This window comes from Aplosporella prunicola, assembly GCF_010093885.1.
Source record: "Aplosporella prunicola CBS 121167 unplaced genomic scaffold K452scaffold_90, whole genome shotgun sequence".
In the NCBI taxonomy this organism is placed as follows: Eukaryota; Fungi; Ascomycota; class Dothideomycetes; order Botryosphaeriales; family Aplosporellaceae; genus Aplosporella; species Aplosporella prunicola.
In genome coordinates, this window is record NW_022983618.1 from 1 (window position 1) to 22,717 (window position 22,717).

A 22,717-nucleotide genomic window follows, 5' to 3' on the forward strand; every position below is an offset into this window, starting at 1 on the left:
AAAAAAAAGAAAACTATCAGAATACCGTAGGCAGTTCTGCTAAACAAAGAAGCCCGTTCTCAACCTAACGAGTAAACTAACTTATAGCATGTCGTACCTTTACCTACGAGTATTCTTTGACTTCTATCCCATCAACTTCAAAATTCTATCCTATCCTATACCAATCTTCACCCAAACCTAAACCCTTACCTCTACGTTCAACTCTTAGCATGTATACGCCTCGCTTTATAGGACGGATATGACTCGTTAACGCGTTAGTTTATTCGTGTGTTAAGAGGCTACGAGCTATATGCTATTACCTTTTTCCATTCGTACTCCTATAATCTATATATTTTATTTTCCTTGCTTCCTCACAGATACATGTAGATTCGGTAACAAGACCGTTTCCGATAGATAGTTAGTAATGGTAAGATGATTATCATCAAAATCGCAAAATACAGAAATAAACCACGGCTTGATCGTACTCTTACCTACGCCAGAAGCTCCCGAGGCTGAATTTGATAATGCTGATAATGACGATGATGATGGACGTGTTTACGCTGGTGATGAATGTTAAGAGACGTGAGGACAGTATTGATTCTGGTAATGGCGATCGTTGCGGCATAGTTGACGGTGACAATAGTGGTTGTTGATAGGTAGCGATGATGAACGATGATGTTGTTCATCCATACAATTCGTATTTCATTGATTTTTCCAACGCCCAATTTCCATGTTTTTTTACCTAAACATGGAAAGAACAGAACAGAACCCAAAGGAGACCATCATGACTTCATACTCACATGACAACCAACCACACTTCACTCGTTCCCTCTTCTTTCTTCCCATACTTCCTTCCCGCTTCCTCTAGAAGAACTGCCCATACTTGGGGGTATTCGCATCCTCCTTCTTGCCCTTGCCCTTGCCCTTGCTTCCTCCAGCTACCGAGCCGCCAGCGACTGAACCCGCTCCCCGCTGTGATCCAGCATCCGACCGCATTGCGAAGAAGTCGTATTTGCCATCGACCATCTTCCCGTAATTGGCAGGGGTTTTGCTAGCAATTCCCTCCTTTTTGTCCTTTCCATTCTTCTTTTCGCCTCCGCCCACCTTGCCAGACACCGTCGCCCGCGGCCGCGACTCCGGGTTAACACGAACCTTGCCGCTCGGCATCGTCTTGCTCTGCGGCCCTCCAGGGCCCTTCGTGTTCGTATTACCGCCCGCGGGGGCACCGAAACTCGGCTTGTTCGCGCCTGAGCCGCCAGGAGCCTGGCCCTTGTCCTCAGCCTCCTTGGCCCTGCGCTCCGCAAGCCTCTTATCGCGACGCTTGTTCGGCTTCGCATCATCTCCGCCCGCCACAGACTCGGGACCCTTGACCGAGGGCGGACCGCTAACGACGGACGGTGGTCCAGGCGGCTTGGCCGTGGTCTTCTTGTTCGGCTTTGGCGCCGAGACGGGCGAGGGCGAAATGTAAGGGATTGTTTTCTTAGCTGCGCCAGCGGCGCCGCCGACGGTGTCCTTGGCTTTCTTGGTTGCAGCGCCCGCGCCAGGCGGGGCAGGGAGAGCCTTCATGGGGCGAGGGCCAGGCAGGGCCTTCTTCGCGCCAGCCGAGGGCAGAGCCTTCTTCGCGCCGGTCGAGGGCAGTGCTTTCGAATCGGAAGCCGTTTTCTTCAAGCCGGGGCGCTTGGGCCCGCCCGTGCTGGCGGGTAGGGCCTTGAGGGCCGGGCCGCCGGACGAAGCGGCCGTGGAGGTGATCATGCCATCGCCGTAGGAGCGGATCCAGTTACCGTAGCGATCGATGTAACCTTCGATGTCTGATGCGGCAAGGGGGAGGGTGCGTCAGCAATGCGTTGGCAAAAGAACATGGAGAGTGAGGCTACTTACTGTCACCGACCTTTCGGCCACCGCCTTCGATCAGGTCGCCGGCGCTGATGACGACGTCGCCAACGACGCGGCCGCCTGTCGTGATGGCATAGGTTGCGGCACCGGTCGCGGCATTCTGGATAATGCCCGTAGCGTAGTTTTGCAGGAAAGAAGCCATGGTTATTACTGCAGCAGTGAGGCGGGAAAAAGACGAAGAATCAGAGGGTATATCAAGGCAAGAGCATGGCGAAAGCGTATGGGCCAGCAGCAGATCAAGGAGGGACGACGTTGGACTAATTGCGTCAGGCGACAAATCCGGGGTGTCGGGGAAGCAGACACGCAGGCGGCAGGAGCGAACTCGCCCTCGCCACTTCCATGGAAGATACGGGGGTGATGTCAGCCCGCATGTGGCTGGTGCCACCATCCCTGCCTTTGACCTCGCCGATCGCGCCTTCTAGATCGCCCTAACATCCTTCGATGATATTCACTTCAGCATTCATTCATGCATACATACTCCATACTATTTTTAACGGGTATAATGGTCAATCTCCATCCTCCTCCTCCTCCTCCTATTACTAGATACTACTTCGAATTCGCCGCCTTTCTCGCCTGCACAGCATCCATCTTCCTAGGCGCAGCCTTCTCCTTCGACCCCCGGTTCGTTTCTTGCACGCTCAGAGGGATAGTCCTCCCGAGCCCCGTGCCGCCTTCAGACTTTCCCTGGCCCCACTTTCCTCCTGGAACCGTCTTCTGATTACTCGTCGATTTCGGCGCTGCTTTTGCGGGCGAAGGCGCCGGCTTAGCATCAGCTTTAGGTACGGCTTTGGGTGCTGGCGCTGGCGCCGGCTTGTTCGCTGCCTGAGCCTTCGGCGCGGGTGAAGCCGGCGCCTTCGTTGCAAGTTTGGCCGGTTTTTTGGCCGGTGTTGCCGCGCTGGTGACCGAACGCGTCGGCGCCGTGGTGAGGGAAGGCGTCGAGGTAGTCGCAGCCGACGCCTTCGTCGCTGGTGATAGCTGTGTTGATTGTAAGGGCTTGCTGGGTGTCTTGAGAGGTGCTTTGTTCCGCTCTGGTATCGACCCCATGGTTTTCTTCAAAGGTTTCGGCGAAGCTGGAGATGATGTTTTTGTGGGAGGCGGCGAGCCCTGGCCTACGGTTAGCCCGTTTGCTAACCTGACTGGGCCCGGCGAAGACGGTTTGCTCTCTTTTGCATTTGAGCCGATGACAAGTCCGTTGGCCAGTTTCACCGGAGAAGGCGAAGCCGGCTTGTGTACAGCGGTTGTCTCTGGCGCATTGGCCTTAATGACTTGACCGTTTGCCAGTTTGATCGTTTGCTGTGCCAACTGTTTGCTGTTTTCTGCCTTTCCTAAATGCTTCGCTAGAAGTGCCTTCAGTGCATCATTCGACATATCGACCTTGAGTGGTTGCTTGACATCCCCTGAGCTGGGTCCTGACGTTGACGGCGCTCGTCTTGTACCTGGCTGGGAGAACGAGCGATGACCGGATACGTCGTCTGCAGTACTGGGAGCTTTTGGTGCAAACGACCCTAAGTTTTTCGCCCCTTTTTCTTCGAGCGCTTTCCGAATGGCGTCCCACTCGCCGTATTGTGGTTTTCCGGCGGAAGTGCCAGAGGCCTCGGAGCCGGCAGCGGCTCTGGCATTCTTCAGCGCCTTCTTGGCTAATGATTCCGGTAGGCCGCCATCTTGTAACTGGCCCTCTTCCTGAGCCTGGATTTTCCGAGACCTGTTAGAACCGGGGTCTAACAACGATCCTACAGATCCGCTGTAAAAGAGGAATAATACCGTCAAAAACGCCGAAATAGGCGCAAAGATGGCGAGAAACTCGCCCCAGCTCCCAGATTTGACCTGTGCCTCGAGCGACTTGGCCGGTTTGATGTTTTTCACATCTTTAGCTTTCCACGGATCTTCGGCAGGAAACCGGCCAGTACGCGCAAAGTAATCGAGATAATGATCCTTCTCCTTCCAACGATTCCGGAGCCAGACTTCGAAAGCTTGAGGGTCCTCTATCGGGATCTGGGAGATTCGGAATCTGCGCCAGTGCATGTTGACCGACTTTGGAGGGCGACCCTCGAGGAAAGATGATTGGAGTGTGAAAACGTCCTGGCCGTAAGCACCGTACCTAAATGTGTCAGAATGCATTCAGATATGCACAACTCTGTACTTACGGTATTCCTTCATAGCCAATCGTGCAGTCATACAACCATTCCGTCGTATCCTTCAAATTCTGCAGGCAAAAGCGGAGTCCTGTACTCCGAGGTAACAGTTGATGGCGCAAGTCTTGGATGCCATTTTTCTCCGCCCACCTCCTGCTGGACTCCCGCGTTGAGGCCGAAAGATTGGTACCCTCCGGAAAGATGATTAACCACATGGGATCCTTGGGTTTGTTGAGCTCCTGCAAATGCTCCTGGAAGCGGGGTTTGTCCTTTTCCCAGTTCCGAGCAAGGAAGATGAAGTTGTAAAACTGCGCACCCCAGCCAATAAGTGGGATGTTTTTGAGGGACTCCTTGAGGATGATGTAGACATGACCAGCCATCTTGTTGGTGTAGGCAATCCACCACAAGTAGAGCCAGTCTGTGTAGAGCTTGTGGAGTCAGTGGGGGGTTCCAGATTGGCAACTACGCACACTTACCTGGTGGTTGGCCATCAGAACAACGCGCGACGGAAACTTGCACTCCAGGCTACCATCGGGTTTTAAGGCGAGCTGGCCTGGCAAGCTCTTGTCTCCACTGACATGGACCTTGGTGGGGGACCAGATTTGGGTCAAAGTGGCAATCAAAACGGCAAAGGACTGCTTGGTAAAGGCAATGTACTCGTTGTAAAATTTGGGATCAATCATCTTGAAGGGGAGGCCAATGAACTGGGCGGCATTGATACTGTATGCGACACATGAGCGCCTCTCCGGGTCGCAATCTCGGGCGGATACTTACGCCAGAACACCGGACAAAAAGGTCGAGGCGACGGACATGCCGCGCTCGGCCTGGCCCAGCTGGCCATGTTGCGGCGGGCCGGATGGATGTGGGTCGATGCTGGGAGACTTGAGGTTGAAGCCAGCGCCAATGCCGGCGTCGCTCTTCGGCGGCGGCATGGTGGATGGTGGACGAGACGACGACGGCGACGGTGTTTTAGTGTAATGACGTTAAGGCGCGCCCAGAGACTTCATGATAACGGCGGCGTCGCGGTCGAGAGCGGATGGTGTGCAGTTAAGGTGAGCCGGGCAAAGAGCAAGGATGGCTGTGGCGCACGCAGTCGCACAATGACGCCATGTGTCAGGGAAGCAAACAGGGTCGAAGTCCGAGCCGGCCCACTCTCCCCGCGAAAGCCACTCGCCTCTCGAGCCTCGATGCTCAAATACGTACCCTACCTACTCCGTACCACGTACCTACTCTTCTTCCCAATTCCTGCTTCTGCCCATAATTCCCCGTAACCTACCGCTCCTCTCCACGTCAAACTCTAAATTCTACCATCACCACAACATACCTCCACCCACACCAAAATGCCCGCCGCGCAAACCCAGAAGAAGCAGCCCAACGGCCTCCGCAAGTCGACAGCAAAGTCGGCCGCCCCAGCTGTGGCGAGGTCGTCGCCCTCGGCCTATGAGATCATGGCCGGCCGCATTGCCAACCGCGTCGCCGAGTTGGCAGAAAACTACACCTTCGTCGAGCGCCCCAAGTAAGCGCACTATCTTCATCCACAAACGACTCCCATCCCTGCTAACACACCTCCCTCGCAGGCCCCAACCCGCGCAGGCGCCCGACTACAACAACCTCGAGGAGCTCCTCGCCAAGCTGCCCAGCAAGAAGCAGCCGCGCAAGCTCGAGATCCGTCTGCCCAACAACGGCCAGAATGACGTAGCCTTTTCGGCGCCCTTCCTGGACAACACCTTGGGCAAGATGCTGGAGCTGCAAAACCGCATGCTCCAGGTCGGCAGCGACCTGGCCAAGAACGAAAACATCGACGAGGCGACCAAGAAGGAGCAATTTGCCCAGAGCGCCGAGCTTAGTCGCATCATTGCTCTTATTTGTGCCGAGAAGGCGCGGCAGGGTGCTTGAGCCTAGATGCTGATTCTGGCATGTGCATGAAAGTATGACGATTTGGCTTGAGATGTTTGCTTAGCTGGCGTCTTGGATATAGGTTCGGTCGAGTTTTGGGTAACGATGGTCACGTATGTACAACAACATCAATATCAAAATCCAGGTGTCACCTCCATTCCAGTTGGCCCTAGAGCCTCGTGATTCGTTTCTTGCGCCGCCGGACCTCTCTACTTCTGGTCGCGTGCCTTTTTCTTTCAAGCCCCAATCCTCGTCTTCCAGAATCTCCGTCGGCAAACCCCAGCTTCTCAGCCTCCACCTGCATCCACAACCTTGCCGATCGCCGTTGCACGATCCACAGTGCCAACGACGAGACCCCACGAGCCGAGTCACGTGTCGGATATCGGGAAAGAAATCTTTACTTAGCCAGACCAGCCGTGGACGCCTCAACGTCGACCAAGCCTCCTCTATCTCCGTTGTGGGGCTTTTTGTGATGACAACTTACTCGGGGAATACGATAGATACAAGCCACTGTCTTTGCTTGTGCTGGGTTTCACATTGAAATTGTGAGCGTGTTTCCGGCAAGCTGGTCGGAATGGTGATATGGTCCGGAAAGAGGTCCCCCTGATTTGAATACCCCAGGCAGTGGCGACGCGGTGCGCGCGCGGCCGCGGATCCGAGAGATGGCGCGATGGAAGAAGACTGAGCACAGCGCGGCATTTCCCCGCAACCAGGCTCCAGAGGAGGGAGGGCCTTATGAGGTCCCTCAAGACCACCGAGTGTCGATCCCGCACGCACTGCGATCTGCAGCATCGCCCGTCCATCAGCCTTGCGTCGCACACGGGCCCCGAAGGAGCATCGCGTTCGCAGCAGGACGGCCCAGAAGGGCGCGTAGAGGCGGCGGCGTGCAGGTCACTTGATTGCTGTCATGAATCTGTCAGCAGGCGTTGCATCAGAAGTGCGGTGTGCAGCAACGAGATCAAAGAGGAAGTCGACTGGTGCGACTCGGCCGTCGCTCGGCCAGGCGATGGACGATGTTTGTTTCATGTCGCAGATCGACCGTCGATGACGTCGGGAAAAGGTCGGGCGGGGGCCAGAAGGGAGTGGAAAAGAGATGCATCCATTAGGTATTTATTACGAAGAGAGAGGCAGCAGCGTCGGGGAAGCCTGGCGCAAAAGAAATGTTGATTGGGAACTTAAGTAGAAGAAGAAGAAAAAAAAAAAAAAGAAAAAAAAGGCGAAAGGCCAAAAGCAAGGTGGTACAGGGCGGGCTGGCCAGAAACGGAGGAATCATGCAAGCCACGCCAAAACTCCCCAAGCCGTCCGTACACCGTATGGTCCAATCCCCCCGTCTAGGATATCGTGCGCCGAGAGACTAAGACTGAAATTTCAACCCTTTTGCTTTTTTTTCACCGACGGATGGTGTTGATGTTGGAGGATCTGGTCGAGATCGGCACCCCTGCCTGGTCGATGCGAGGTCGCAGATCGCGCCGCGCCCTCGACCGGATGCCGGGGTTTCGCTGAGGTCTGAGGGTCGACGTCAACACCAACCTCGCCCGTCTCGCAAGATTGCAGGAACCCTTACCCTGTCTCATGCCGCCTTGGTCGTGCAGGGCCGGCACGTCTTGAGCTTGCAGCGCTGGCACTCGAAGATGAACCAGTGCGGCCCCGAATGGCACATGTTGCAGTTCCAGAGCAGCAGCGAATTGTCCGACTTGATCATCTTGAACGAGTGCGCGCAGCTTCCGGGGACGGCCATGGCGACGACGAGAGGGTGGGCGCCGAGTGTCTGCAGCGTCGGGGGTCAGCGTCGGCGTAGTAGCTAGCACGCCGCGGGCTGCTTCACTCACTGTGTGGTGGTGGTGGCGGCGGCAGTGATGGTGCTAGGCGTCGACGGCGGCTTGTCCAGAGGGAGGGAGAGAGAAGCGAGAGAGAGGCTGCTCGGGACAGATCTGCCTTGATGATGTGCATCTCCAGGAGACGGGTCGTCGGGCTCTTCTTATATTCCTGGGCTGGCCAGTGTGGATGGGCGTGGCTCCAGCGTTGCTTCGAAGTATCTCCACAGTTGCAAGTACAACCGTGGGCAGCAAGCGGCCGTGCTGCCAGACTCTTTGCGCTCCAGGAATGCTGGCGGGAGGTCGAAAGCGGATAGGCAGCGGCCAGAAGGAGCAACAGGTACACCTGGGTCACACGATGGGCGAGGGCTACGGTATATCAGAGCAAAAAAGAATGGTTTGGGCAAGGCAGGGCTGGATGGCCCGCGGCCGCGGCCATGGAGCCAAAGGAGCGGACGTGTCACATTGCCGTTGAGGGAAGAACAAAAGCGTTCGCATGCACGGCGCCTCTTTCATCTCACGTGTCCCCCTGCGATTGCGCGCCTGGGGGACTTGGTACGTGGGCGGGCTCGCGAGGCGGGCAAGGGATGCGAATGACGCGCAGACGGGTTTCGGGAGGCGCCACGACGCATCCTGTGTCGCCGTGGCACCGATCCGGATGCAGCCTAATCTGAGTGTAACGAGGGCGCTACCCGGACCACTGGGCTTTCGCTTGTTAACCCCCCGCCAACCTGGCACCCGGTCTCGTCTGTTCCCCGCAACCCGGTTCCCCTCCCTCCCGCTTGCCCCGATGCAGCCGTGACGGGCTCTCGGTCTCTTCCCGCCGGCCCGGCTCAGCTGCCTACATATCACTAGCCTGCATGCACTCCAAGACAAATGCTCCTGCTACGGCATCAGAGCCTCACCGCTCGTCTGAAACCTTTCCCAAGTCCGGCTCGGCCCGGATCGCTCTTCCACTTCCACATCGTCCCATTCTCAGCCTTACATCGCCTCACTCACCAGGGCTCCACACTTTCCAATTTCTCCCTGACGCCGCCACAATGGAAAATGGCAGTCTTTTCTCCCAATCCGTCCCTTCCAATTGGGTCTCATCCCGCCCGCTTACGCACCCTTCCACCAAATCCAGAAACATGCACGTCATCCATTCCCACCTAGCTCTCCCCAGATGCTACCATGGCATCCTACCGATCCACGCCCTCCGTCGCATACACCGGCCCTGAATACACTCGCCTCGCCCAGCCAACATAGCACACTGCCCCAAACGCTACCCACCCAGACAACACCACCGTACTGTAGTTCATATTCTGCGCTGTCACTGGCTGATAGCTAGGGAACATGCTGAACACAATGGCCAACAAGAGCCACAAACAAGCGCCAGCATTGACGGCGGCACCCCAGCGACCCATGGAGAACGGCCCAAAGTGAACACGCTGTGGCGACGACGCGCGCCGCCCGAACAGTAGCATGTACACAATGGGTAGAATGTAGCTAGTATACATGCCCAAGACGGCCATGGACAGGATCGCGTTGAAGGCCGTCGTGTTGCCCAGGTAGATGAAGCCCAGCAGCATCTGCAAGACAGTGGTGCATACCACCATGCGGACTGGCACTTGCAAGCGCGGATTGACGTGGGCGAAAAAGCTACTAAAGGGGATTGCCTTGTCACGCGCAAACGCCCAGGCAGTCCGACTAGTGCTGGTCAAGCCGGCGGCGTTGGCGGCCACGGCAATGAGCGATACCATCAGAGAAAGGATTGACCCGCCAGCTCTAGACTTGGTCACATCCCAGAAGAGCTGCATAAAGGGGAAGCCGGTGGGCGAGGCAAGAAGAGTCGACAGGTCGCCCAAGGAGAAGAGCAGGACGATGCAGTAGATGAGACCGATCAAGCCATTGACGAGGACGGAGCCGACCATGGCCAAAGGGACATACTTGGCCGGATGAGGAAGCTCCTCGGCAAGGTGCGCGGCCGCATCGTACCTGCCCCGGAGTTAGCATGGAAGGGACAATCCGGTCACTCGCACTTGCCTACCCCAGAAACGGATACACGGCGCTCAGCAGCCCGACCAGCCAACTCACTCCGTCGTTTCCCCACCCACTCGTGTTCTGGAAGCCCGCAAACACATACTCGGCATCATGCTTGTCCTTTCGCATCACTCCCAGCACCACCACCGTCGCCACAAATGCCGCTGCATGCAACACCCCACTTGCCGTGTTGGTGTGCGGCAGGATCCGGCTTCCCCAAACATTCACTGCCGCGCTGTACCCCAGAATCAGCCAGTAGAAGAGCATCCCTTGCCATCGCTGCGGCACATAGCTGCCGTCCTCGTCATTCAGCACTATCAGTGCCTGCAGCTGCAAGCCCGCCGCAAACGCAGCCGACGCTGTCAACACTAGCTGTCCGCCGATGCTGATCCATCCGGTGAACCACGAGGAGACGACACGCGTAGGCGCAGGTGAAAGGCATGCCACCCAATGATACTGGCCTCCCGCCGTGGGGTAAACACTCGCTATCTCGGCCAAGGAGCAGGCTGTCAACAGCGTGCCGAAGAAGGCGATGATGTAGTTGTAGAACAAGCTACGCAACACGTAGGTCAGCATTACTTCCCCTTCCCCTTTCCCAAACAGTATGAGGCAAATCGACCAAGTGATCAATCGGTTGCGCAATGTAACATCACCACTCACCAAGGTGGACCTCCGTTCGTCAGTGCTTGCGCAACGACGCTTGAGAGCGCCTCCCATGTCGCCATCAGGCACACAAGCAAGCATCCAAGCGACCAGACGGAGAACTCGCGTCGCAGCTCTTGTACATGGCCCAGGGCCGCTAGCTCCACTGTGTCCGTGGTCTGAGGAACCAGCTCGCCTAGCTCGATATCCGGCTTTGCCGTGGACACATTGGTTGCGACCTTGTCCAGGACCTTGGTATCAGGTGTGGTCATGGTTGTTGGTGCCGACTGCGTTTCTGGCTTCTTGGGAATCCTTCAATATGGCAGTGAGGCGGATAGGTGGGTCTGGGCAGCGAGTAAGAAGAAAAAATAAATGCGGTATTTCGACTGTACTGTCAAGGCACACTGCGAGGATATTGCTTTTTCTTATGATTTATCCTATCCTGTCTCTCTCTCCGGTGAGATAGATACTCGGGTCGCCAGAGCGGAAGTGATACGAGAAGCCGCGGCACCGACGGAACAAAACGTCGTGTGTGGGTCAGATAGGCACTGACAATGGCAGAAACCAACAGTAATGTTGATAAGTAGATAGGCAGATGGGGTAGATAGCAAGTGTGCGAGCCGATATAGCTTGGTCAGTTGCGGAGAAACTTGGTCTAGCTGTGTATGACCTGGCTCTCGTGCTCCTTAAAATGCAGCCTTCTCAGGCTTTTCCCGAGACTACGGAACCTTTGACGTGGTGAACATACTTGCCCGATTGGCCCTAATCTGGTCTCGGACGGAGCGAGAGCGCACAGAAACTTGGATAGTACTATGTATTCGTGGCCGCTTCAAGCTTTACTCGAGGAATGTAAACCTGCGCCATCATCCCATCTAGATCCGCACCGACTCCCATTCTTCCAAAGACACGGACTTTGCCGTCCAATTCGAAAGCCTCACACCAACACAAGCAAACAAAACAAAAATAAAATAAAAATATAAAAATAAAATAAAAACAAAAAAACAAAAAGCATTCACGAAGCTGCCCAATGGGCCCAACGCCATTTAGGCACAATCCGGCCACGACAACCCAATCACAGCAACCCAACCTCGCCCCCACACACCACCCCGCCAGCAACAGCCCTTTTGCGGGGAACGACGGAACGCGGCCGCCAGGCGTCAGCCATATGCAGTGGTGAGGCGCGCCCAGCCCAGCCCAGCCCAGCCAACCGGCCCACCGCGCACCAATCTCCGAGATAGGGCGCGCCCACAGCCCACACACCCCCCATGTACGGATTACATACAGCAAGTACATACATGCCGGCACGTAATCCGCAGTGCACCGCCCTGCCCGACGCCCATGTTCATTTAAGCTACCGAACCAACGCCGCCGCTTGTCCCTCCGATTGGCTGCGCCAGAGAGCTTGGGCCTTGGACCTCGGGCTGAGCAGGACGTGGCTCGGCGCGGAATCGTTCCGCGCGGTGCATGCCCGAGGTTGCGGGATGGATGGCGGAAGGCGGGAAGAGGAGCTTTAGTTTGTAGGCTTTGGAGGCATAATGGCACTTTAAGCGGGAGACAGGCTGTTCAGTGGGATAGTAGCCATCAGTGTTCAATGTCGGGACTGGACTTGACTCGAAAGGCCTATAGGCAACCACTTTAGTGGAAAAGAATGGTTTGAAAGGAGTGTTAATGTATGCATTTATGTTGCATTCATTTTAGTCGGATGTCCCTCGCACTCAATCCTAGTCTCCAAGGTTACTTGTATTCTTTGGCGTAGGGGAAGTTTTCCAGTATTTGAACTAGTGGCCCATGAAATGAAAAAATATGGGAGATGAAAATGCAAATTCCTGGTGGTCTAACAGTCTAGCCGCTCCTTCACAGCAAGTTGAACAACTCTTTTGCTGTACCTTAGGATTTCCTTCGAATAGCCTCAATGATTTGTGTCAACGCCTACAGCTTCTGCATGCCACAGCAAGATGCCTTCTCGGACTTTTGTACTTCTATGCTGGACAAGTTCTTGTTGCTAGGAACGTCAATGCTTGGATTTGCTTCGAAGAAGTCCGCCGGGCGTATCATAACCTGGAAGATATCGGCAGGCATAACGGGCCAGTCCTCGACTCTTGGGTTATGGGTGAGGCCAAATACAGACCACACGACCACGTCGTTATTCTCAACGTCATCATTTCGCGCCACTGCATCTGCGACGCCATCCACCTCTTTCCTGCTTTGCATGGTGAAGCGGCCACCCGCGTAAAGCTCGTCGTCCTTGTACTTTGAGACCCATACATGGTGCTGAGCAAAGGCGGCGCGCTGGCTCTGCACGGAGTTCGGGTCTGCGAGGAGTAGCTGCGTTGCCGGAGGCGTGAATTTGTAACCGACGGGCTTGCCGCTGATGCGGTTCGTCTTGGATGGGTTAACAATCTTGAAGATACGGTTGTGTTGTGGAGCTGCATCTGCCCACGTGGACTGCTTGATGGGAGTTTGGCGGACTTCGTAAAAGTTGCCCCGTGGATTTGTGGTTGGGTTCATGGGAACGCTATGAGATTCTTCTTGAATGACGGTGTTCTCATGACCGTCAATAGCAGGATCGATTCGTGCACAGAAGATGTGTTGGTGATTCTGTGCAAGTGCTCCAGGATTGACAACGTTGCCATAGTCACTCGTTTTTCCAGGGTCGATGTTGACGACACTAACAATGCCGGTGGCGCGGACCTCTAGTGTAATACCTCCAGCCTGGTCAAGCTTGTAGGCAAAGACATACTCATAGTTGGCGAGCGTAATGATGAACTGGACTACGAGCTCGCGGCTGCGGACAACCACGGCACGCCCGGTACGCCAGTTAGTGTGCTTCCACCCGATGCCATTGTCCTGTTCGTGCAGGCAGATGACATTGGGAAGAACCTTGGCTTCACCATCTGCTTCGACGATAACTCCATCAAAATACTATTCCGCCTCTATTAGTTGAATGTTATTATGGAAACGCTGTATTGGTTCACTGACCTTTATCACACCTAGACAATCGCATCCTAACGCAAGGTTGTTGGCGCAATTACCGGCGCCGCCATCGCCAAAATCAAAAGCCTGCTTCCTTTGGAATGGAGGCCGCTGTACAGAACTGTTAATGGCAATTGCGAAATGTAAGTTTCATAGAGAACAACTTACAGCATCCGCATAGGGCACCGTCATTTCGCTGATGCTCATACGGTACAAAACACTCCGGCCATCGTAGTGGACGTCATGAAGTACTGCGCCCTCCCGGGGGTTGAAAGAGACTCTGAAGCGCCACTTCTGCCATTCAACCAAGGACTCGTTGCTGACTTTGAAGGATGGCCCGTCTGGTTGCACAACATTCAGTGCCTTGAGGTCTTTCCTAGTGCCATTGGGAAGGAGCTCTGGTACGTATTCCGAGGTAGTGCAATGGTCGATAACGGCTTTGTTGTGCGTCTTGCCGGTAATACTGTCACCCTTGCCGCCAGTTGCGAGCCTGTCGATACGAATAATCTCGCGGTTGTGTGCATCCATAATGGGAATCAGAGGAAAGGGATAGGCATAGAAGTTGGAGTCGGGATTCCCGCTACGTGTGTCCTGGGCAAATATTAACCCTTGAAAGTAGCGGCGGTTTTCATCCTCCAGGTCTAGTCCGCCGTATGGCCATGGTTCCACAACAACTTCGAATCCTTCAGGAATATTGAATTCGGCAACGGCTTTTTGAAATTCGGGCGATGCCTTACACACGTCTACCAATGTGTCGAACTCGGACCTTGTTTTTGATTCTCAGTAAGCTGCTCCATAGGACTTGAAAGTAGCAGACCACTCACAAAGTAAGGGCGGCATGGTGTTGCTTGCCAATGATTTCGTGATGGACACGTCGACCGTTCTCAACATCCACCCAAGACTCATGATACTCGGGAATTTTGTCAGTGCCAATGACATCGTACTGACACTTGGCAAGGCGCGCTGGCCTCGGGGACGTGGGAGAGAGACGGGCACTGTGTTCGAGATGCAGGAACCGCTTCAGCTCTACTTTGGCCGGTTCCTTCAGGAAGATCTCCCTAAAATCAACCACTTTGTCTGGGTGCAGGCCAAGGATGACATCCCGTGCTCTTGCAGTTTCTTCAACCGAGAGGATCTCCAAAGGGTGACGGGCCATGGCGAGACGAAAAATCAAGGTGTTTGTCGAGGTAGCGGTGGCGGGATGAAGCTCACCAAGGTCAGTCTATTTATACTGGCCTCGTCCATGTCGAATGCGGTAGGTCCATCCAGGCGACGGTTGGAGTATGGAAACGGTGTTCCGCAATTCCGCGTTTCGGGCGCAAGGCGAGCCGGTTGGTGAACAAGGATGGGGGGGAGCGGAGTTGCTGGTTGGCTCGGTTGTATATTCCGTCCTTGGTTAGTTCCATCTTTAGATCTGCCGCATGCTCTGATTGCTGATTAGCTCAGCAGCTATCACTCTCCTTCAACCTCCTCGGCCCTCTCGCTTTCATCCCGCTTCCTCAGAAGCCGGCCCAGACTCTCCAGCAGCCTATCCAGCACAAATCCAGCCTCACCATCTTCTCCCATCATCGGACTGTCTTCGCCGATCCAATCCCACTCCACCAAACTTTCCTCATTCTGTTCGTGCGTCCCCTCCACTGTAAACCGTATTAGTCGAGTGAATCCAACCCATTCCTCATACGTATAGTATTTTGGCTCGCCAGACTTCAGGTCATCCGCGACACGCTTGATAGTAGTCGGTAGATGGCGAGCAAATATCGCTTCGACACTCCGCTCGTTTGCTAGAGTTTCCAGGCTGAGAGACCCATCTACAACAATATCACGACTCTCATCGGCAGTGGCTTCCTCTGCAGGCCCAACGGGCATGCCCTCTTTAGCTTTCCTCTTTCTTTCTCGCCGTTCTCTCCTTTCTTCCTTCCGTCCCAACCAACGTTGTAGCCACGGATTATTGTCAACAATACTGCGCCAAATACCAAACTGAGGTAATACGGTGAAGTCAGCGATGCGGTTCGAGGCTTTGCTGAAGCCTGCGATAAATGTGTCGCCTAAAGCACTGACAAGGAGCGTCATTGTGGGTACGGCGACTAAACTCCAAACCACGAAAAAAGCACGACCAGCAGTCGACTTTGGTGCCAGATCGCCATAGCCAATCGTTAGCAGAGAAACGTAACAGAAGTATAGTGCTTGAAAGTAAGTCATGCCCTGTGTCTCTTTTTCTGCCTGCCAGAATGCGATGGCCCCAACAGCCCAGAGTATTCCAAAGGCGCAGATTGAAAGCATCAGTGCGGAGTGACGCTTGAAACGTGTTGTCGAGCGTTGGATACTGCGCATAGCATCGAACCGGTCCTTTTCTTCCCGGAGGAGGAGTAATCGTGGCTTTCGTGGCCATGCTATTGGGTGCAGCGGTACGACTCTACGTAGACGGGGTCTCTTTTGGCCCGTTGATGTTTGTTTCTCCTTACTTGAAGAGCTCCGCGGGGCGATAGTTCGCTTGATTGGGTTCATTGGACCAGAAATTGTGAGACGCGGATTGGTTTGAGGTCCTCCTACCCCAAGTTCACGATGTTGGAGTTCAATGGAAGACGTAACGGTGCGCTCCAGCGTGCGGGATCGGACTTTGTTGATGTGTTTCTTGATGACTTTGTCGTTACCGAGGTCTGTGGCAAATTTATAGATACTGCTGATGACGAGACCTAGCATAATGATACCTCCTACTGAATAGGGGAATACCAGTCCACGGGTAATGTCGTTCGTAGGGACAAGATCACCATAGCCAACGGTTAGTATGGTCACATCGCAGAAATATAACTTAAAGATAATCAGCAGGTTATTTAATATAGTTGTTGAAGTGATATACGTACAGCGTTGACAAAGCTCCACCCTTCTTGGCCGTCGGAAGTCTCCAAGTGAGAGAAGATCGCACCGCCCCCAGCTAACCAGAGGAAGAAGAGCATAGTTTGTACAATCAACATGCGCTGAGGCTCCGTAAGAGTGAATGTTTCCGGGTAAAAGCCTCTCCAAAAACCGACCATATTTATCATGAGGAGCATAGAGCAAACAAAGTAGAGAGTTGCTGCCATAACAGCGTACCAATATCCTTGGGTGTAGACCTCGAGAGGTTGCTTTGGTGGCTTATATATCTCCATGCAAATTGTTATTGCAGTCAACTAAAGATAAAATCAGCAACACGAGCAGAATAATATAATTCTTGAGGCTGACTAAAGCATACTTACCATTCCAGTGGCAATATACCATAGAACAATCGTTGCTGGCAGCGATATGAGGTAGCGGATTCTCTGTGTAAAGTTCATTAAAAGGAAAAAATTTCCAATGAAGCCGCAGATAAGAGATGCTGCATTGATCCAATAACACCTGTACCGCCCGCATTAGCCTTCTCATACACGCATTAATCGCTTTAATATAATACCAAAGCCGTACGCCACTTGTTATATAGCTGAACATGACTGAACATACCATTCTGGGTCTTTAAAAGGGACCCCATAGGGTTCAGCCACTATCTTCCCGTTGACCTGTAGGTGCATTCTCCAGTTCGTCACCAGTGCAGATATTGAAAGGACGTTAGCTAGCGGGCCGAAAGTAGCCGCAAGAAGCCTACAATAGAACAGGATTCAGCCAGTTGATGCAAAAACTAAGGTATTAGTGTACGAACGGGATTGCTGTGCTGGCAAACCACCATTCACTGTGGGATAGTTAGCTCTGCTCTCCAGACTAACACGCAGGAAGACTGTTGCGTTGGTTCGATGGCATTACCGTTTCCTGTAACCTTTCCGCCGTGAGAGGTTAATTCCCCACCATTTTTCCCTCCTGACCGCTTCATCTCGGCGCGGTTCTGTGAACCGAATTGCATGCTGGCCACTACTCGACACTGTTGACGACGGCACATGCCTCCGCGTATCTCCGTCGTCGGAGGGCAGTGAAAGATGGGTGTTGGAAGGCATATGAACTGTCTCCAAGCACCATATTTTTTTTTGGTGGCAAGCTGTTTGGGTCCAGTGTCGTGGAGAATGGTTATAGTTGCTGGCACATTTGACATCAAAATCTGCATTGGCATAACAAGCAGAAGGTGCGTTTGTTTTGAGTCACGGGTTCATCCTCGAGGTGCGAGAGTTGTGAAGCCGTCATGAGACCTGGGACCGAGGTTGTGGGAGTGTGAGGAGTCGGTCTGGCGCAAGGACTAACTTAGAGTTGCGGCAGCAAAGCTTGGACAGTAAGCTGCATGACGTGAAGGGGTATCTCGATAAGATCTCCGCATGAGAGCCCTGTGCAGATCTCAAACCCCAGAAACTACCTAGCAGGGTTTTCGTCATATGTTTTTCCATGTTGGCGTGGTCGGGTATGAAACTGAAAATTATCAAAATGCACTACTATATACACGCTGGAGATTCAAGAGAGCTCAGCGCCCAATGCTTCTATGCCCGCCTCACTCTCGATTTGCATCGTCTTCATCATCTCTACCCCATCGCTAAAGGTATCTTATCGCATCTAAGACTGCGCCTTCAGCTTCTCCGTAAGTTCCGGCACCTTTTCGAAAAGGTCGCCGACCAAGCCTACATCTGCAACTTGGAAAATAGGAGCCTCCGCGTCCTTGTTAATGGCAGCAATGACCTTGCTGTCCTTCATACCCGCCAAATGTTGGATCGCGCCGGAGATACCAGCGCATAGGTACAGCTGCGGTGCGACGTTCTTACCCGTCTGACCCACCTGCAAGCTATTGTCTGCAAATCCTGCATCTACAGCAGCACGCGACGCGCCAATGGCGGCACCCAAGGCGTCAGCAAGAGGAGGCATAAGGCGGTCAAACTCTTCCTTGGATTTGAGGCCGCGGCCACCAGACACGACCCTGCTGGCTGTTGCAAGATCAGGTCTATCGGACTTGGCCAGGTCCTCAGACACCCACTCCGTCGGAGCGTCGGCTTTGGGGTCAACGCCCTCTTCGACTGCGGCCTTGCCACCTTCCGTCTCACCGGCGGGGAAAGCAGTGCCGCGAACTGTTATGACCTTAGTCGCGTCGGCAGATTGGACAGTAAGGATAGCATTGCCAGCATAGATGGGACGGATGAAAGCTGTGGCAAGTTAGGCTCTGTTGGCTGCCAACCCGGCGTTGGAGTCACCTACTATCTTCGCTTTCAATAGCCGTAATGTCCGAGATTTGCTGTGTGTCAAGCAACGCTGCGACGCGCGGCATGAGGTTCTTGCCGAATGCGGAATGTCCCGCCAGGACATGCGTAAAGCCACCTTTCTTGATGTTCTCTACCAGCAGAGGTGCATAGTTCTCCGGCAAGCCCTTGTCATATGCGCCGTTCTCGACACAGATGATCTTGTCCAGGCCTTTGACTTTGGCAGCCTCGTCCGCCACTGCCTTTATCCCACTACCCGCAACGAAACCAGTGACCGGGCCACCAAGCTTCTGCGCGGCCGTGACAGCAGCGAGTGATGAAACGTTGAGCTTGCCCTCTCTCTGTTCCAGGACGGCGAGCGTGGAGAGTAGCTTCTGGAGAAGCGTCTGGTGGGGTAGGGTGACGGGCCTGGTTTGTCTGAGCTGAGTGCGCGCTTGCCGCAGCGCGGTCTGGCGCACAGCGGAGAACATTGCGTTTGTGAAAGGGATGAGTCGGTGGGATACGGGTGCGGAGGCCGAGAGATCAGTGAGAAACAGTGGGAGCGACAACGGGCAGGTCCCTCACAAGCTCCGACTGTCGGCTGTCCGAGGTTATCCACTGGAGCTTCCGAGCTAAGCCGCATAGGGGCAAGTGGGCTTGGCGGCCGTCGCCGAGTTGCGACCAACGGCGCGCTGAAGAAGTTCACGACTGTCCACACCCACGACGCGCATCACGACCATCGCCTTTCCATTCCCCCCGCTCTTTCCCCCCCCCCCTACCCTAGCTAGTGGCACCATCGCAATCGCGCTCCCCCGACTCATCTACCGCGCACGCGTTCGGCCTGTCTCACACTTCGCCGTCTACGCCTCGAGCTCCGACCGACGCGCCTCTACCCCAAGGGCGATTGCGCCTGTCAACCTTTTTGCCCAACACCGGTCATGGCCGAAGAGATTCAAAACCCCGAAGGTACCACCGTACCCGCGCAAGACGTGGACGCGCCTGCAGCTGAGGACATCGCAATCGACGCCCCGACTGCAGAGCATCCGTCAGAACAGACTCACGGTACGTCTGCACTAATGTTCTTTTCATCGCCTCTGTCTTGTGATGCATCGCATCCTTCATGCTCCCAAGATCGCCGAGTCTCCCGTCCAGCCATGCGGATACCGAGTCAGATCATACCAGGCCTCGCGCGTCTTTGCGAAATCTGCCCCTCAGCTTCTGGATGCCGAGGGCGAACCATGACGACAACATTCTTCGAAGAAGCCCAGAGTGTTAATATGAGCGGAGCATTGCTTTGTCAACACTGCAAAACACACTCTCTTCGTCAACATATTGGGGCCACTCGACCACCAATGTTGGGGGCCCCAAGTTTAAAAGGATCGTTCCAATCCTCATTCTTTACGTCGATTGTTTGCAACCGAGACATCTTCGGAACAGAATGACCTGATCATCCTAGATATACGATGATCCAATCCAAGTTACAAGGAATATCTTTCTGGGCTCGTATAATCCCTTGCAGATGAGTTCTGCAATTTCCCCTAGGAAATGCTACAGGGCTGTTGTCATACCTTCGACATGGGGACCTAAACTGGATGGCTTATCAAGCAATTACGGCACATCTTCTCGTCAAAGACCATCTATTCTTTACTGGGGCTATCGTTGGGCACCTCGGCTGATCTTGTGGAGCATGCTATCCGAGTGCGTGAATGTTATGGTGAGACGCAATAAACTAATTATTGAATGTAGATATCGACACAGCAATGGCCGAGGACGCACAGGATGCTTCAGCGTCGAAGGATGCCGAAGCTACTCCCGGTCTCATATCCGATAATCCTCTGGATGCACCAGAGGGACCAAGGCCCGAAAATGAGGATGCAGAGGCTGCAGAAGACGAGGAGATGGGCGGCATGGATGATACGAAGAAGGAAACGGCTACTCCGGGCAAAGAGGGCACAGAGGCTCCCGAAACTGCGGTGGACCACCCTCAGCAGACAAAATCTGCTCTGGAAAACCAAGCGCGCTCACATCTCATTGCCCAAACGCACGCCATCATACTTCCAAGCTACAGCACGTGGTTCGACATGCATCAGATTCACAACATTGAACGAAAGGCCTTGCCCGAGTTCTTCAACAGTCGGAACCGTAGCAAGACTCCGGCCGTCTACAAGGATTACAGAGACTTCATGGTCAACACGTATAGGCTGAACCCTGCAGAATACCTGACGGTTACTGCATGCAGACGCAATTTGGCTGGAGATGTTTGCGCTATTATGCGAGTGCACGCGTTCTTGGAGCAGTGGGGCCTGATTAACTATCAAGTAAGTCCTCTTGCCTGATTTCAAATCCTACGGTGCTAACAGATTCCGCAGGTCGATCCAGACACCAGGCCTTCTAACATCGGACCCCCTTTCACTGGACATTTCCGCATTACTGCGGACACTCCTCGCGGACTTCAACCGCATCAGCCTGCGCCTAGTTCCATGGTGACTCCTGGCAAATCTCTAGCATCTACAGAACGCCTTGCTAGCCAAACTCCTGCTTCTAAGGGTGACCTAAACCTGGAAATTCGCCGGAACATCTATGAGCAAAACGGCAAAGAAGTCACCCCTGCGGACTCCAAAGACAAACCTGCAAATGGCGAAGCTTCTTCAGCCACCAACGGGGCAATTGCAGACAGCAAGTCTCTCGTCGATGCTTTGAAGGAACCGGGAAGGCAAGTGAACTGCTTTTCATGTGGCATTGACTGCACGCGCGTTCACTACCACAACACCAAGTCTGCTCCTCATTCGGCATCCGGAAAGACTGCTGCCATGCTTAAGTACGACCTGTGTCCGAACTGCTTCCTTGAGGGCCGCTTTCCTGCGTCCAGTAGTGCCTCTGACTACACCAAGATTGAGAACGACAAATATTCAGCTGTTCCTGACAGGAACACCCCTTGGACAGATGGAGAGACGCTGCGCCTGCTCGAGGCACTGGAAATGTTCGACGAAGACTGGAACTCTGTTGCTGACTATGTTGGTGGTCGTACGAGAGAGGAATGTGTTCTCAAGTTCTTGCAACTGGAGATTGAAGACCAATACTTAGAGGCCGAGGAGAACGGAAGCCACACGAACATTTCCGGAGGCTCGTTAGCCCACTTGAGCAATGGCCGCCTGCCATTCACACAAGCTGACAATGCCGTCATGTCGGTAATGGGTTTCTTGGCTGGCCTTGCCGATCCCAGTGTTACTGCTGCTGCTGCGGGTAAGAGTGTCGACGAGATGAAGCGAGCGCTCCGGGAGAGACTCGAGAAAAGTGAAGCCCCAACGGAGTCCGAGAAGGGTAAAGAGAAGGAAACTGCACCAGCCGACTCGACGGCTTCCGCTTCTACTGAGGTCAAGAACGAAGATAGCATGGACGTTGACACGAGCACCCCTCAACAAGCCAGCGCTGCGTCTCAAGACAAGCCTTCTAACCCTCTCACCACCGTACCTCTTGCTCTCTCCGCCGCCCGTGCCGCTGCCATGGCTTCACACGAAGAGCGTACCATCTCGCGTCTCGTTTCTAGCGCTGTCAACATTGAGCTACAAAAGATGCAACTCAAGCTCCAACAATTCAGCGAACTTGAGTCGGTTCTCTCGGCCGAGCGCAGAGATTTAGAGCGTCGCCGTCAGCAATTGTTCCTTGACCGTCTAGCATTCCAGAAGAGGATGCGTAGTGTCGAGCAGGCGTTCGAGCGTGCCTGCACCTTGAGTCCTGAGGAAGGTCAGAAGGTCGTCACGGAAGCGGTGAACGGATCAGATGCGTTCGGCGAGTCGCTGGGAGTGAAGAAGGTAGGTGAACAGGATAGTGGAGAAGCCAAGCCGTTGGGCGAGGGAGATGAGGGGTTCAAGAGTCATGAGATTTGAGCAAAATGTTCGGAACCGAGGAAGCTGCATGAATGGACGTGGTCAGGAAGACACGAGTAGAGGCGTTCTTTGCGGGACTTTGGGCATGGATTATTGGGAACATGGGATTAGATGTTCCCTGCCCGGAAATTACGGACCTTTTGATGCACACATCGGTGCTGTATTTTAGTATGTTCGATCCAGCATTGATGAGAAATTTCTCCTTTCTAGTGGGGGTAGGAGTACGGACGCGATGTACGGCAGTAATCGAAGGGCATTGCTCGTCGTATCTACCATCACGCAGGCAAGAGTAGGAGTGGACACCCTATTCCATATGTGGTTTATCTGTTACTTTCTTCTTTCCTGCTATCAGCTGAGCTTCC

At 54.1% G+C, this 22,717-nt stretch overlaps 9 protein-coding genes across 9 annotated transcripts; 2 read left to right on the forward strand and 7 right to left on the reverse strand.

Annotated features, from left to right (window-relative positions):
* Nucleotides 1–635: 635 nt before the first annotated feature.
* On the reverse strand, nucleotides 636–2,164 carry K452DRAFT_363040 (uncharacterized protein). The gene is made up of 2 exons (XM_033546550.1): nucleotides 1,858–2,164; nucleotides 636–1,787 (listed from the first exon to the last, which is right to left on the reverse strand). Exons 1-2 carry the CDS (start codon nucleotides 2,012–2,014, stop codon nucleotides 844–846), a joined length of 1,101 nt encoding a protein of 366 aa, XP_033391346.1. The 5' UTR covers nucleotides 2,015–2,164; the 3' UTR covers nucleotides 636–843.
* Nucleotides 2,165–2,348: 184 nt separating this feature from the next.
* Nucleotides 2,349–5,033, reverse strand: K452DRAFT_281235 (uncharacterized protein). The gene is made up of 4 exons (XM_033539486.1): nucleotides 4,779–5,033; nucleotides 4,481–4,724; nucleotides 4,017–4,432; nucleotides 2,349–3,970 (listed from the first exon to the last, which is right to left on the reverse strand). Exons 1-4 carry the CDS (start codon nucleotides 4,934–4,936, stop codon nucleotides 2,419–2,421), a joined length of 2,370 nt encoding a protein of 789 aa, XP_033391347.1. The 5' UTR covers nucleotides 4,937–5,033; the 3' UTR covers nucleotides 2,349–2,418.
* A 167-nt stretch (nucleotides 5,034–5,200) lies between these two features.
* Nucleotides 5,201–6,052, forward strand: K452DRAFT_281239 (uncharacterized protein). The gene is made up of 2 exons (XM_033539487.1): nucleotides 5,201–5,520; nucleotides 5,582–6,052. Exons 1-2 carry the CDS (start codon nucleotides 5,345–5,347, stop codon nucleotides 5,898–5,900), a joined length of 495 nt encoding a protein of 164 aa, XP_033391348.1. The 5' UTR covers nucleotides 5,201–5,344; the 3' UTR covers nucleotides 5,901–6,052.
* A 1,418-nt stretch (nucleotides 6,053–7,470) lies between these two features.
* On the reverse strand, nucleotides 7,471–7,638 carry K452DRAFT_239009 (uncharacterized protein; the record flags this gene model as incomplete). The annotated part of the gene is made up of 1 exon (XM_033537689.1): nucleotides 7,471–7,638. The coding sequence occupies one exon, from the start codon at nucleotides 7,636–7,638 to the stop codon at nucleotides 7,471–7,473; it is 168 nt and encodes a 55-aa protein (XP_033391349.1).
* Nucleotides 7,639–8,705: 1,067 nt separating this feature from the next.
* On the reverse strand, nucleotides 8,706–10,965 carry K452DRAFT_172152 (uncharacterized protein). The gene is made up of 3 exons (XM_033535810.1): nucleotides 10,397–10,965; nucleotides 9,744–10,289; nucleotides 8,706–9,691 (listed from the first exon to the last, which is right to left on the reverse strand). The coding sequence occupies exons 1-3, from the start codon at nucleotides 10,648–10,650 to the stop codon at nucleotides 8,896–8,898; spliced, it is 1,596 nt and encodes a 531-aa protein (XP_033391350.1). The 5' UTR covers nucleotides 10,651–10,965; the 3' UTR covers nucleotides 8,706–8,895.
* Nucleotides 10,966–12,307: 1,342 nt separating this feature from the next.
* Nucleotides 12,308–14,507, reverse strand: K452DRAFT_303404 (uncharacterized protein; the record flags this gene model as incomplete). Its single annotated transcript, XM_033542715.1, has 4 exons — nucleotides 12,308–13,300; nucleotides 13,358–13,462; nucleotides 13,520–14,117; nucleotides 14,176–14,507. 4 exons carry the CDS (start codon nucleotides 14,505–14,507, stop codon nucleotides 12,308–12,310), a joined length of 2,028 nt encoding a protein of 675 aa, XP_033391351.1.
* Nucleotides 14,508–14,541: 34 nt separating this feature from the next.
* Nucleotides 14,542–17,400, reverse strand: K452DRAFT_172149 (uncharacterized protein). The gene is made up of 6 exons (XM_033535809.1): nucleotides 17,123–17,400; nucleotides 17,022–17,051; nucleotides 16,826–16,963; nucleotides 16,585–16,723; nucleotides 16,213–16,518; nucleotides 14,542–16,159 (listed from the first exon to the last, which is right to left on the reverse strand). Exons 1-6 carry the CDS (start codon nucleotides 17,308–17,310, stop codon nucleotides 14,804–14,806), a joined length of 2,157 nt encoding a protein of 718 aa, XP_033391352.1. The 5' UTR covers nucleotides 17,311–17,400; the 3' UTR covers nucleotides 14,542–14,803.
* Nucleotides 17,401–17,607: 207 nt separating this feature from the next.
* Nucleotides 17,608–19,005, reverse strand: K452DRAFT_322945 (uncharacterized protein). The gene is made up of 2 exons (XM_033544578.1): nucleotides 18,488–19,005; nucleotides 17,608–18,435 (listed from the first exon to the last, which is right to left on the reverse strand). Exons 1-2 carry the CDS (start codon nucleotides 18,957–18,959, stop codon nucleotides 17,855–17,857), a joined length of 1,053 nt encoding a protein of 350 aa, XP_033391353.1. The 5' UTR covers nucleotides 18,960–19,005; the 3' UTR covers nucleotides 17,608–17,854.
* A 1,223-nt stretch (nucleotides 19,006–20,228) lies between these two features.
* K452DRAFT_330123 (uncharacterized protein) lies at nucleotides 20,229–22,355 on the forward strand (the record flags this gene model as incomplete). Its single annotated transcript, XM_033545098.1, has 2 exons — nucleotides 20,229–20,786; nucleotides 20,838–22,355. The coding sequence occupies 2 exons, from the start codon at nucleotides 20,229–20,231 to the stop codon at nucleotides 22,353–22,355; spliced, it is 2,076 nt and encodes a 691-aa protein (XP_033391354.1).
* Between the last annotated feature and the right edge of the window lie 362 nt (nucleotides 22,356–22,717).